The 11627-nt window shown below is 51.5% G+C and overlaps 2 protein-coding genes across 2 annotated transcripts; one reads left to right on the top strand and one right to left on the bottom strand.

Annotated features, from left to right (window-relative positions):
- Window positions 1–2058: 2058 nt before the first annotated feature.
- Window positions 2059–3900, top strand: SAPIO_CDS1454 (uncharacterized protein; the record flags this gene model as incomplete). The annotated part of the gene is made up of 5 exons (XM_016784725.1): window positions 2059–2386; window positions 2483–2596; window positions 2658–2790; window positions 2871–3309; window positions 3418–3900. The coding sequence occupies 5 exons, from the start codon at window positions 2059–2061 to the stop codon at window positions 3898–3900; spliced, it is 1497 nt and encodes a 498-aa protein (XP_016645482.1).
- Window positions 3901–6062: 2162 nt separating this feature from the next.
- On the bottom strand, window positions 6063–10307 carry SAPIO_CDS1453 (Tannase; the record flags this gene model as incomplete). Its single annotated transcript, XM_016784724.1, has 4 exons — window positions 6063–7126; window positions 8281–8370; window positions 8427–8875; window positions 8953–10307. 4 exons carry the CDS (start codon window positions 10305–10307, stop codon window positions 6063–6065), a joined length of 2958 nt encoding a protein of 985 aa, XP_016645481.1.
- Between the last annotated feature and the right edge of the window lie 1320 nt (window positions 10308–11627).

Here is an 11627-nt window from a genome sequence, read left to right as displayed (position 1 = left end):
CCATCTCTGCGACAAACAGCAGGCCGGCGAAATAGAATAACTAGTCGAATAGCAGCCAACGCGATGAGGATGCCTGACGGCAAGACGGTAAGTATGGATTCCTCGAAGAGCAATGTGAAGTCCGGCTGTGACCGGCACCCTTGAATGACAGGGCCGAATTGACCATCAGCAGCTCCATCTGAGCACGACATCTCCCCGGAAGTGCTGGTGAAAGTCGAAATCTACGTATAATGGTCCAGTGCTCTCTAAAGGACCCCCAGGATGCAATCGGGTTTAAATCGCGACGGTAGCAGGTTAATCGAGCTTAATTGAATAGGCGTCGAGCTATTCTACCAGTGGTGATGGTCGAGATGTCTGACCGACGCCCGGGACAGACCTCTGGCGCGAGTTTGCTTTTTGACATTTGGAAAACCAACAGTGGCGAATGCCCAACGTCAACGGCTCTAGAAAGGCAATCACGTAATTTCATCCGGTTCTAGACCTGCCAGATTAGGCTCATTCTCGTTGGACATTGGGATGGACTGCAAATCCATCAGTGGATCGAAGGGAGGCGGGACGGAATCCTGCTGCAGGTTCTCGAAAGCAAAGTTCACCTGGGGAGCTGTGCACCAGAGCACACAAGAGGGCCCTGGCGATGCATAACAGGCCACCGTTCGCCACCCCAACGTAGTGTCGAAACAAGTGACATTGATTAATGTACAGCGAGAGCAGCCAAACACCTATCTCTATCAAAGACAAGCCTATACCCTAGATATATTATCCCAAAAAAAAAAAAAGAGAAAAAAAGGCGATGGACTCCACATCTAGCGGCATCACTAACGTCCGCTCCTGGATTGCTGATTGCTGCTGGATTGGAACACCCTGAGGCCCGTCTGGCCACTTTCTGGATTCTGGATCAGGGCGGTGTTGGCGACTTCGCGGGGCGTTGCCTTTACCTGTACACCTCCTTGAGCTTATCTGAACTCTGAGCCAGTACCTGGATGGATTTCCACTCAATGTGACGGCTCTTGTTGGTCCAAGTCAGGGGGTGTAATCTCCGTTCCAAATCCTGTGGGGTAGGTGATATGCGGTGTCACACACCCGCACTCGTATTGGGACTTTTGTCTGGGCTGCGGGTCGTCGATACGGTACATCGTCCAACCACGGTTCGTCTTTTAACGGCCCAAGCATGGACGGAGTACGGAGAGTCGCCAAATCAGAATGCCGTTTGGCCTATTTTAATGCATTTCGACATCTACAAAGGTATTCCATAAAGTTGTGAAAAGGGAGTAATCATCAGCACCACTGTAGGGAGTATTCGTGCGGGAAAGCCTTGCTGTTATGGCAGGTCCTGGAACGAATCCCTGCTGAACCTGAAGCGGTCTGGATCTTTACCTTGGCTGAGGCTCGGAAACCTCCGAGGACCCCAACCTGCACGCATACATACGCATAAACCCTCCTGCTCACGACAAATGCCCAGTTTAAGGCATCTAAGCATAAGACGTTGGCCGGTCAGTATGGAGACCTCCTGATGCTGTTTGTGGTTCAGGGTCTTCTCGGATTGCGTCATCCCATTATCCATCTGAAGAATAATAAGAAAGCAGACTTGGCGTGGTCCATAGCTTGCAACGGAAGCCTTTTGCGGGACCTAGCCACTTGATAACAATGCTGCTCCACTTGAGACGTAAGGAAACGGAGAAAGGACTTGAAAGAGGAAGCTCCATGTGAAATTGATGTTGGTTGGTGACTCGTACTTCGTAAATGCAGGAGCGGCACACAAAAACAGAGCGGGTCGTATCGGGGGCAAACGGTGTCAGATCCCATCACCGTAGCATCAGCTCCTACTTCCCTTCGCAAGACACGGCATTGAAGTAAGTGCCCGGCCAATTTTCAGGTAGTACAAGAATTCCCGTGCGCCAACGAACTCATCCTCACCTTTTCTTCTTCTTTTCTCGGTCCCGGAGCTGCCTTCACAAGCTAAGCTGATCCGATAGATATTACGCGCTGTTCGCGAGAAAAGGAGGGAGGGGAGAAGACCAATCCTGTCAACAAGCAATTTTCTCATCACCTTCGGCTACAATGCCGCCCGCGGAGGAGGACGAAACAACTCCTCTGATCGCTGACGAAATAGCACCAGAGTCGCGTCATCCCCGGGGAAGTCGTCGTGCCCTCACCACCATCATCGCCGCCTTCTCACTGATTCTTATTCTGAGCATTTCCAGCCACATTAGCGACGCCCCGCTCACGGCCATTCTCGAGGATATCGTGTGTGAAAAATATTATGCCTCTCACCCGGACGATGGTAGCGAATTTTTCTCGGATCCAGAGTCCAAATGCAAGATTGAGCCGATCCAGAGTGAGGTAGCGTTCATCAATGGGTGGAAGGATACATTCGAAGCCGCTCCTGGTACGACGGCTTCCTTGCTTTCTTCTTTTATGCTTTTTAGATACACTACCATTCCCGCTTTATCTTACGAATGACTGACAACGTTTGCCCGCACAGGTATCATTCTAGCCGTTCCTTATGGTGCTCTTGCCGATCGGATTGGGAGGAAGAAAGTCCTTATCCTTTCTCTTATCGGGCTCTTCCTAGAAGATTCTTGGCTCCGAGTTGTCTGTAGGTTATCTTTTAAATTGCTAACGTAAGGACGTCTCGTCTAACTCTACGGGATCTGTAGACTGGTTTTCCGATCTATTCCCTCCCAAGGCTGTCTGGTTTCTCGGCGCGTGGGCAATCATTGGTGGCGGGGCTACTACACTGACGTCTATCGTGTTTGTCTTGGTAGCCGACGTCTGCCCTGCTGAGCAGAGGTTAGTGAAAACTCTCCGATGGGGCATATTTACCATTCCCACGAGTGTGAGAGCTTGCGCTGAAATGAGGAAATGGACAGGACGACGGCTTTCTCGCAAATGCAATCCGCCGAAATGATATCTCAGCTTGTGTTCATTCCGTTAGGTGCCGCTCTCATGTCTGTCAACAAATGGCTGCCAATGATGATATCCTCTGCTCTAATGGTCCTCGGCATATTATTGGCCCTTGCCTTCCTCCCTGAAACACTACCAGCCAAGAAGAAGGCCGAGGACGAAGCGGACCTGATAACGGAGAGAGAGGATATGGACGATCGAAGTTCTCCCAGACAAAACGGTACGCACACGGCAGACGGCAAGTCCACCGCTATCAAGAAGGCCGTCGCGAAGGTTATCGGCATGATTAACACCCACGTTGTCTTGACGATACTGGCGTTCCTCGCTGTCTATTTGGGCGAGCAGGTGCAAGGCCCTGTTTTCCTTCAATATGTTTCAAAGAAGCTTCACTGGACAATTGCAAAGGTACGACATCGTATTTTTCCTTTTCTTTTAAAATCCCTCCTCCCTCTTTCCCCGTAGACTCTCTTTTCCTGTCATAGCGTGGAGAACCTAACAACGCCCCTTCCACAGGCATCTTTCTTCCTCTCTTTGCGCGCGGGAGTCAACCTGGCAGCATTGGCGTTCGTCTTGCCAGCATTTTCTTCACTCTTAATGAAAAAGATGGATGAAGTTTCCAAGGACAAAAGAATCGCCCAATTTGCCGGCATATTCTTAGCATTTGGTTCCGCCGTGATGGCCCTCGCATCCACCTGGGGTCTCATGAGTGTAGGGCAGATATTTTATGCGCTCGGCCTCGTTTTGCCGGTTCCCATGCGCAGTCTCATCACGGGAATGGTGGAACAACAGCATCTTGCCACCTTGTATACGGCTCTCTCCGTGACTTCCTACTCAGGTATGGTCATTGGGCGGCCACTCTTCGCCGTTATTTTTGGCTGGGGCCTGCGAATCGGTGGTGGCTGGATCGGCTTGCCATTTATAGTTGCCTCGGGATGCTTTGCGGCTGCTCTAGGTGCCGTGACCGGGGTAACGTTAGGTTCTCGGATCGAGATCTAAAAAAAAAAAAAAAAATAAGAAACGTTTACTCGTGTGCGTATATACACTTGGGGGGTTTCTTGACCCTCAGCCTAGAGTTAAGGTCGTTTCTATCATGTGTGGGAAGGAATGAGATTATATGGGCGATGGACTCGGTCAATCTGTCCTGATTTTGGATCAACTATGGTGATTCGTGATATTACACATGCTCGTGATGGTGGGTATCACCTGCAATAACAACCCGCTCAATATTGCGCATAGCTCCACTGAATGATACTTGAAGACCCCGCCTTGAAGCAGCTTTGATGTTGGGGACTTTAGGTCTTAGTTAGGCCAATGGTGTCGGTAGAATCGATCGGAAAAGCTAAGGCCCCTCAACACCCCCCTTCTTTAACCTATCCATCCAACACCCGGTCTGGTAAAAGGCCCTTGCTGCCTAGACGGCTTCCCAAACGTATGGCATCAGCTCGGACTTGCCGTCACTTCCCCTAGTCAGCTTGTTGCCGGATCGGTCGGTCTAAGATACGACAGCTCAGGGCAGTTTACCATTAGTCCAGTATTTCCTCAAGTTTCACTCGCTTCCTCGCCCCGTGGATCCTGAAAAGTAGTTGTCTTCATTTCATGATTCTCAAAGTAGACCCTCCCACCAACTGTAAGTCTCTGCTCCCACCTAGGCGGGAGAGGCTTGTTGTTATTATCCGACGTCCGAGGGTCTTGTGTCTGAATTCTACCAAGGGTATTATTCCTGAAGACGACCCTCCCGCCACCATCTGCCAGCGCCTCCCATCACGACGGCAAGGGGTCCCCAGGGAGACTCACTGGCGGTGATCGAGGGTCATACCAAGTGCTTGTCTGCGAAATGTGGTTTATGAAGTAGGGCCTTGCGTCTGGTTGTGAGATGCGCTGATCCCAACCGGCAGGGAGACTTTCGAGCTCAACTTGAGCCTCAATATGAACTCCCAAGCCGGGTATAACTCTCGGGTCATTGAAAGTCGTGACCCTGGCATTATGGTCGATAAAGTAAACTCGGCCCTCAGGAGTCGTAGCCTGGTCCCAGCCAAGAGGGAGATTCAAAGGGGAATTGCCGGGTGGTATGCCGCTTGGACTCTTCCCGGGATCGGACCCAGATTGTGTCAATCCTGCCGTATCGCTCATGGTGCAAAGTCGTCCCAGGAGTGAGGCAAACTATTGGTTGAAAAATGATGTGTCTCTCTTCAGATCAAGAACTAGGTATGAGGCGGGGCCCAGCCTATATTTATACACAATTTTCGTGCTACACACCACCTCGGGGCCAGGTCTGGTGAGGCCTAGCGAATCAAACCTGATTACCAAAAATGATGGGAAAGCAATCAACCCTATCACGTCAGTCTCAAAATGCATTTTGAGGCACGCCCGCGCCACCCATGGGAGGAACTGTGAGATGTCCAATGTAATTATCTAGAACGTCGCTCTGAGATGCACGGCCACCCTGTGGACTATAAGGCCTCCTATACTTTGCTGTCGGGCGTTCGGAAATTCTCATCACCTAATGGGATCTTCGCATCTTCCATTCTCCCGAGACACCATTTCAGAGTGGTCCCCGTACATAATTATATAAAAAGGTCCTTTGAGCCTGCCGCCTCGGGAGTAAAACATGGAAGATGGCCACAATCTGGTGTGTTATTATGAAAAATTTGTGCTTGGTCCATCGTATTCAGTGCCTGTGACACTGAGAGCTCGTCTTTTCCACCAACGACTTTTCTCCTACATTGTTCCTCCTGTCGGAGACAGATGCCAGTTTCTACATCTGCCGTGTAGTCTGCCACGAGAGGGAACGGACAGGTTAATCGCTTCTCATCAGGCCGATTTTCCCCAAGACGCACCCCTCGCAAGACCTCAGGTTCAACACCATCTTCTACCCAGCGCCTGAGGTCCTGAAGCGCATGAAGAGGGTAGGTCGCTCCAACTGGTGCATGGCAGTGGTTGACTCCGGGAACTTCAAAGTGCCGATAATAGCTGTGAACCTCAGAGTCGCGCTTCATTACTTTTCGGTAGTACTGGCGCGTCGAGTAAACTGTGAGAAGCTCGTCATTGACTCCATGCCAGCTGATGATTTTGCCACCCGATTTCTTGAATCTCGAGAGGTCTGGGTCATTGCTTCCCACGATTCCGTTGTACTCAAGCCAAGAGCGTTTCATAACATCTTAGAAGTCCTGGGGAGTCATTTTCCGAACGTCGTAGCTGGGGTCTTTGACAACGAAGTTGCGAACCCAGTCAACGCCAAGGGGCATAGGTAGTCCGCTACACGTGCTCTCCTCGCAGACTGTATTTGCCACAGCAATGGGACCTGTCAGGGGGGTTCCGACCGGATATCCGTGCCAAAATGACTTTCCACCCTCCGTCAACGGCCCTTGCCAAGCAGCCCTCGCAATCTGTGCGGCTTCGGTCGATATCGTGGCTTTTATCCCGTTACAGTCGAAGGTCTTGCCCACAACATTCATTGGATCGAATTTGCAACGATCAGGGGCTGCGATCACACCATCCTTCAACCCATCAAGCTCATCGCAAGCCTCAATGGCTTCTGCCACGATCGCCTCGAGCTCGCACGACGGAGGAAAATATCCCATCGACCCCATGACCACTTGAGGCCAAAGAATTCCAACCGCATGTTCTGGAGTATTGATGGCCGGGCACCCAGCGAGAATTCCATCGTAATCGTTAGGATATCTCTGAGCTACCATGAGTCCCTGCCTACCGCCGGTCGAACAGCCGTTCCAATAAGAATACCGGGGCTTCTGCCCATAGAACTGCTCAGTGATTGACTTTCCGATGACCGTCATATCATGGAGCGCCAAGTAGGAAAAGTTGATCAAGAGGTTCCAGTTGATATTTCCAGGGCTCACGAGTGCCCATGGAGCTGTAAGAGCCTCACGGTAATCATGACCGCCGTCCGTTGCAGCGGCTGCATATCCTTCCGCTATCAAAGAGGCGATGATATCCCCAGTGAATTCCCCGGTCGCGAAACCACCACCACCGACGCCGACGAACCGGTCATTCCAGGACGTAAGAGGCAGCCAGGCTTGGACGTTGACGCTGTCCCCTTGGCCTGGGTGCGTGTAGGTGACTGTCACGTTACAGAATGAAATGCCTTCGCTGCCGATTTTGAGTGCTTCCGGAGTGAAATTGGAGTATTGCATCCAATTGCGAACAGGTGACGCTGATATGCTAACGAGTTCGGAGCCATGCAGGACCGGAAAGGAGAAGGTTTCTGGGGCACATGGCCGTGTCACTGGCGTGTCAAGGGAACAGGAACCCTGCGTATAGAAGGCTGCTGATACAGCGAAATAGAAGAGAGGTTGGCCCAAAGAGATGGCCATTTTCTTACTTTGGGAGAATTTTGGAATTTAACACAGACAAAATGTTTATTCTTTTGGTCTTTAGAAGCTCAAGAGTTAAGGAAATCTTGCCCTCTTAAATAATTCTTGATCGGTCATAATAATTAGTTAGAATCGGGACTCATCACGAATGCGGAGGGATGCGGACTAGGGTCGCAATAATGCGGACGCTTGCGGCGTGGCTCTGCCAAATCCCGGGGCCAGTCCCCGCTTTCCGAGATATCTTTCTTGGCTCGTTCCTTCTATGTAGCATCACCTCTCCTGCCACCGTGAAACAGCGAGAAATAAGGAGCGCATGGAAAGCACTTCAGCCAAGTGACGAGTGGATGCCAAGGGCCAAGAGAAGACATCCTTGCTGGTTGAGGAGCATCGCGGCAATCCCTCAGATCTAAGCTCGAGTGATGAGCGTATCCCAACCAGCATCATTCTATACCGTGCGCAAGGACGTTACAATCAGTCACCGCCACTTAAAATGCGGCCTACTGAGGACATTACATTGATGCGGAAAGAGATGTTAACCTTATTAACTTCTATCTCGCCTTTGAAAACAATTGGAATAATCAGTATGTGGACGTTAAATTATCACGAGTCCCATCTTCATTCTTCTGCACAGTGAAGCAGAGATAGAAATCAACGAGTGTCCACGCCTCCAGTAGGTCCTGTCTGTCGCTAATTACGTTCATTTGAAGGGCTATTGGATCCTTCATCTCCATCTCCGCCAACCTCCCTGTCGACTTTCACTTCATCAGTTTACCTCTTATCTCTATTCCTATGATGAGTCAACTGAGCGGTCATGTTTGCACTATCATGGCAGATGTTAGTAACAAAGTACGATCAAGGCCGGCCCCGAGGAAGGAATAACTCACGGGTGAATATTGGTAGTCGCTTATATATCATTGATATATGGCCCTGAGAGCTAAGGACTCGGGTAACGCAGCATTCTTAATCGGCTGATTTGCCCCCACGATCGAACCCGGTCATACGCAGGGTTAAGACCATTGGGTACGTTGGTATAGAATTAATTGACGTCCTATCGGAAGCTGGGACCTCTTGGAAGCTGAGCTCATCCGCTTATCTGTCGGTATTGCCAACGAGGACTCGAGCTCCCAAGAAGAGGCTGCTCCGCAGTCCGCGTGAAGTTAGGAGAGCTTTGACTAGAGCTGTAGTCCATACCCATGACCGGGCTAAAGTGAGCAGCGGACGGGGATGCCCGTGGACTTGGGCGGGTCCATCGCTGGTTCGCAAAGCCACCGTCATTTTCCATTGCAGGTGGCGGTAGCTCTAGATCCTGCATTTCCGTCGTTCCAGGGGCGAGCAATGGGGATGTAGAGTTCCGCCCTCCCCGGGGCGAGCTATTATAATATGACTTCGTCTCGGGTTCCATATTGGGAGTTCCGTCGCCATGTGCGTTCCTGTATGACGCTTCCTTCTCCTTCTCATCGAGACGGAAGAGGCGTCCACCGGGCTTCATGATCCGATGCATAGCGAAGAAGACGACAACTTGCAGACCCAGGCAGAGACCGACGAGTCCGGGATAGATTGTCTTGCCGTTGCGCTCTCGTTCGTCGACGGGGTCGAGGATGACGAAAGCGTGGTCGAAGCCCCGGGAGTAGATGGCGGACCTATGGATAAGATCTTGTTAGCTTTCCTTTTCTACGCTCTACCTTGCAGACATGCGTGGATAATCGGGAAATCTTACCAACACCAGCAAGTGTTGAATATGCCGATGGACGAGAGAATGACAGTGGCGAGGACCGGAACAGCAATGCAAATGTCCTTGAGAACGACGAGATACCAAGAAATCTTCTTGCTGGGGAGCTTGTTCAGAAAGTATGTTATTACTGGGCTCAGCAGCAGAGAGATTCCCAAAGTCATAACCCATAGAGTCCGGCACCCCAGGCCAACATTGGGCGTCTCGTATACAATGACAAACGCGGAGACAATAGCGACGAGGGGCGGGAGGGCGGCCAAGCACAGAAGATATAAAGGCGATTTGTCGTTCTTGGTTTTACTAAGTACCAGATCCTTATCCCTTCTGTATGAATACACACTTCCGTTCCACGGCTGGGAATCAAAGTAGTCGCCCAACCTGTCGGGTCGCTTCTTCGACATTATCCATCGAGACTGGGATACGAGATGCGGCGAGTTCGGGAAGTAGTGCATATCCCGTTTTCGACCCTTGATGGTTCGCAGATACCGCTCCATGACGCGCAAACACGTTCGCCGGCTAGAAAACCCGCTCAGCGTGTTGCTCAACAGAACAGCCGTCATGATCCACGATAGAAACATGGCGGTGCCGATCCGTCCGCCGGGCTGGCTCGACTGTTCGCCACCAATGTGAGGATCTAGTGACGCGATAACGGTCCAGAGGTAGTTGATGATGACCAGCGCGCTCCGCATGATCTCGTTGGTTCGCGAGTCTACCAGCTCGTCTGCTGTTTCTTTGAGAATGTAGGTCATATCTTCGTCGGATAGCTGAGCCGCATTCTCGTGCATTATCGCATCGAGCTCGGCCTGCGTCGTGCGCATGTTGTCGGTCAACTCATGGAACGCGGCCATCAGTGCCGCATAGGATCGCGCACGAACGTCCTTGTCCGTGGGCGATTTTCCCGGGTTTGTTGCGTCTTCGTGCCGACGGGCAATGTGGTAGAAACGATTCCAGGCTTCCGCTTTTGTTAGCAAGGACCACATGCTATCGATAGGGTCGCCGATGTAATGAAATATGACGAGGATGCGATTCAAGCCGCCGACTTTGGGAAGATGTATGTTGCCAATCATCAATAGAACCGGGAATAGCCAAGTTAGCAAACGCGGCCACATGTCTTCGTAGAGGCCAAAGTTGGGCTGCGGACATTCGGCCTGGCAGCCGCGAATGGTGAGCGCAAGATTGCGGGGGTCGGAATGATATTTCGTCCCGTCGAAGTAGAAGATGGAGGCATCCGAAGCCAGTGACTGGTTCGCGAGACGGTCCTGGATGTTCTTGTTGCAGGTCTTGAGGTCAACAGCTAGAGCCCCCGCCGCAAAAGCGAGAGCGAAGAATGTTTTGGCGGACATCTTACAGGGGATATTAGTCCGCAGACCTGCCTCAATAAGGCGGCGGTGGTGTTAATGAGTTTGGCCGTGGGAGAGGGTTGAAATACTTGATAGATGGAAAACCTGTGACGATGATTTTGAAAGGTTATTCGAACCCAGCGATTGGGGAAATCATGTCTGCATTTATTGTAAAGTAATTTCTACGAGATCAGGGAGGCGATAGAGAGTCATGAGCTCACGAGTAGGCGAAGCAGACCCTCATTTCAAGTCGAACTAGACCCAAGTGTGAAGCGATTCCTTATTGAGACAATGTTGCGACGACGTGTGTAGTGCAGTTGGGTGGTATCATAGAACCCATGTGCCTGCTTCCTCCATTCCAGTCTGCCAGCAAAGGACCTCAAGCCTCGAATCTGAACCCATGCTCTGTACCTTGGCGGACACCTCGGTCAAGGACCAGGGCAGCGTGGAGAGTAGGAATCGGGGCGCAAGCCAGTTAGCGTCTCTGCTAAGGACTGCTGATTTTGAAAGCTGAGGCTCTCTGGGGATTGTATGATCTCTGTAGGATGCCCTACTGTATGGAAGGGTGGAGTCTAGGAGGTGCTGCACGTAGTCCAAGTGATAAGCCTGGGGATATTAACGTCTCACCTCCCGTCGGGAGCCATCCAGACCCTGAATGTCACTACCACCGCCCCGCCAATGGATGACACATGGGCCAGTACACGACATTACCACTGCAGGGGTATCGCGTGGTCTTCCATCGATGTGGCTTCTAGCGCCGCGGGCGTTGGGTCTGTCCGCATATCAAATAAGACAAGCCAAGCCACATACGCCCTTACCAGGCCGCGAGACTTGGGTGTCACTAGGATCTCTTGAACTAGAAAAATAGCTATGACCAACACCCATGGTAACTAGGCACCTGTTATCCTCTTAATGACGGATTCACCGAGACATCCCTGGGGCTGAAAAGGCAGATTCTTCACAGGGCGTTTACCAAAAGGCGTCGAGGAGCTCTGAGGGCAAAGGGGGGGAAATGTCGATGCCTGGCACTGGGCAGTGCCCTGGTAGGTCAACTAGTTTATTTTGAGGTGCATCCTTTGCAATATGCAGGGAGATGGAAACGGTCAGGCCAGCCCGCTACTGCACCTTTGACACGGAGGGCGTGCTGGACCAAATGTCGAAGTGGTTCGTGAAGCTGGCGCAGCGGTGTTCCGCGCTAGCCAATGAAACAACACCACTCACACACGAGGTCCTGGTATCCTCAACCAGAGGTCAATAAAAAGCCGCCCAGGGCCCCGTCCGATTTTTGATTGATCCCCGACCGCCTTGAGCGTCCGGGGTGTG

The sequence above is a fragment of the Scedosporium apiospermum genome (assembly GCF_000732125.1).
Source record: "Scedosporium apiospermum strain IHEM 14462 chromosome Unknown SEQ_SAPIO_0066, whole genome shotgun sequence".
Lineage (NCBI taxonomy): Eukaryota > Fungi > Ascomycota > Sordariomycetes > Microascales > Microascaceae > Scedosporium > Scedosporium apiospermum.
This window is presented reverse-complemented; position numbering and strand designations above follow the sequence as displayed.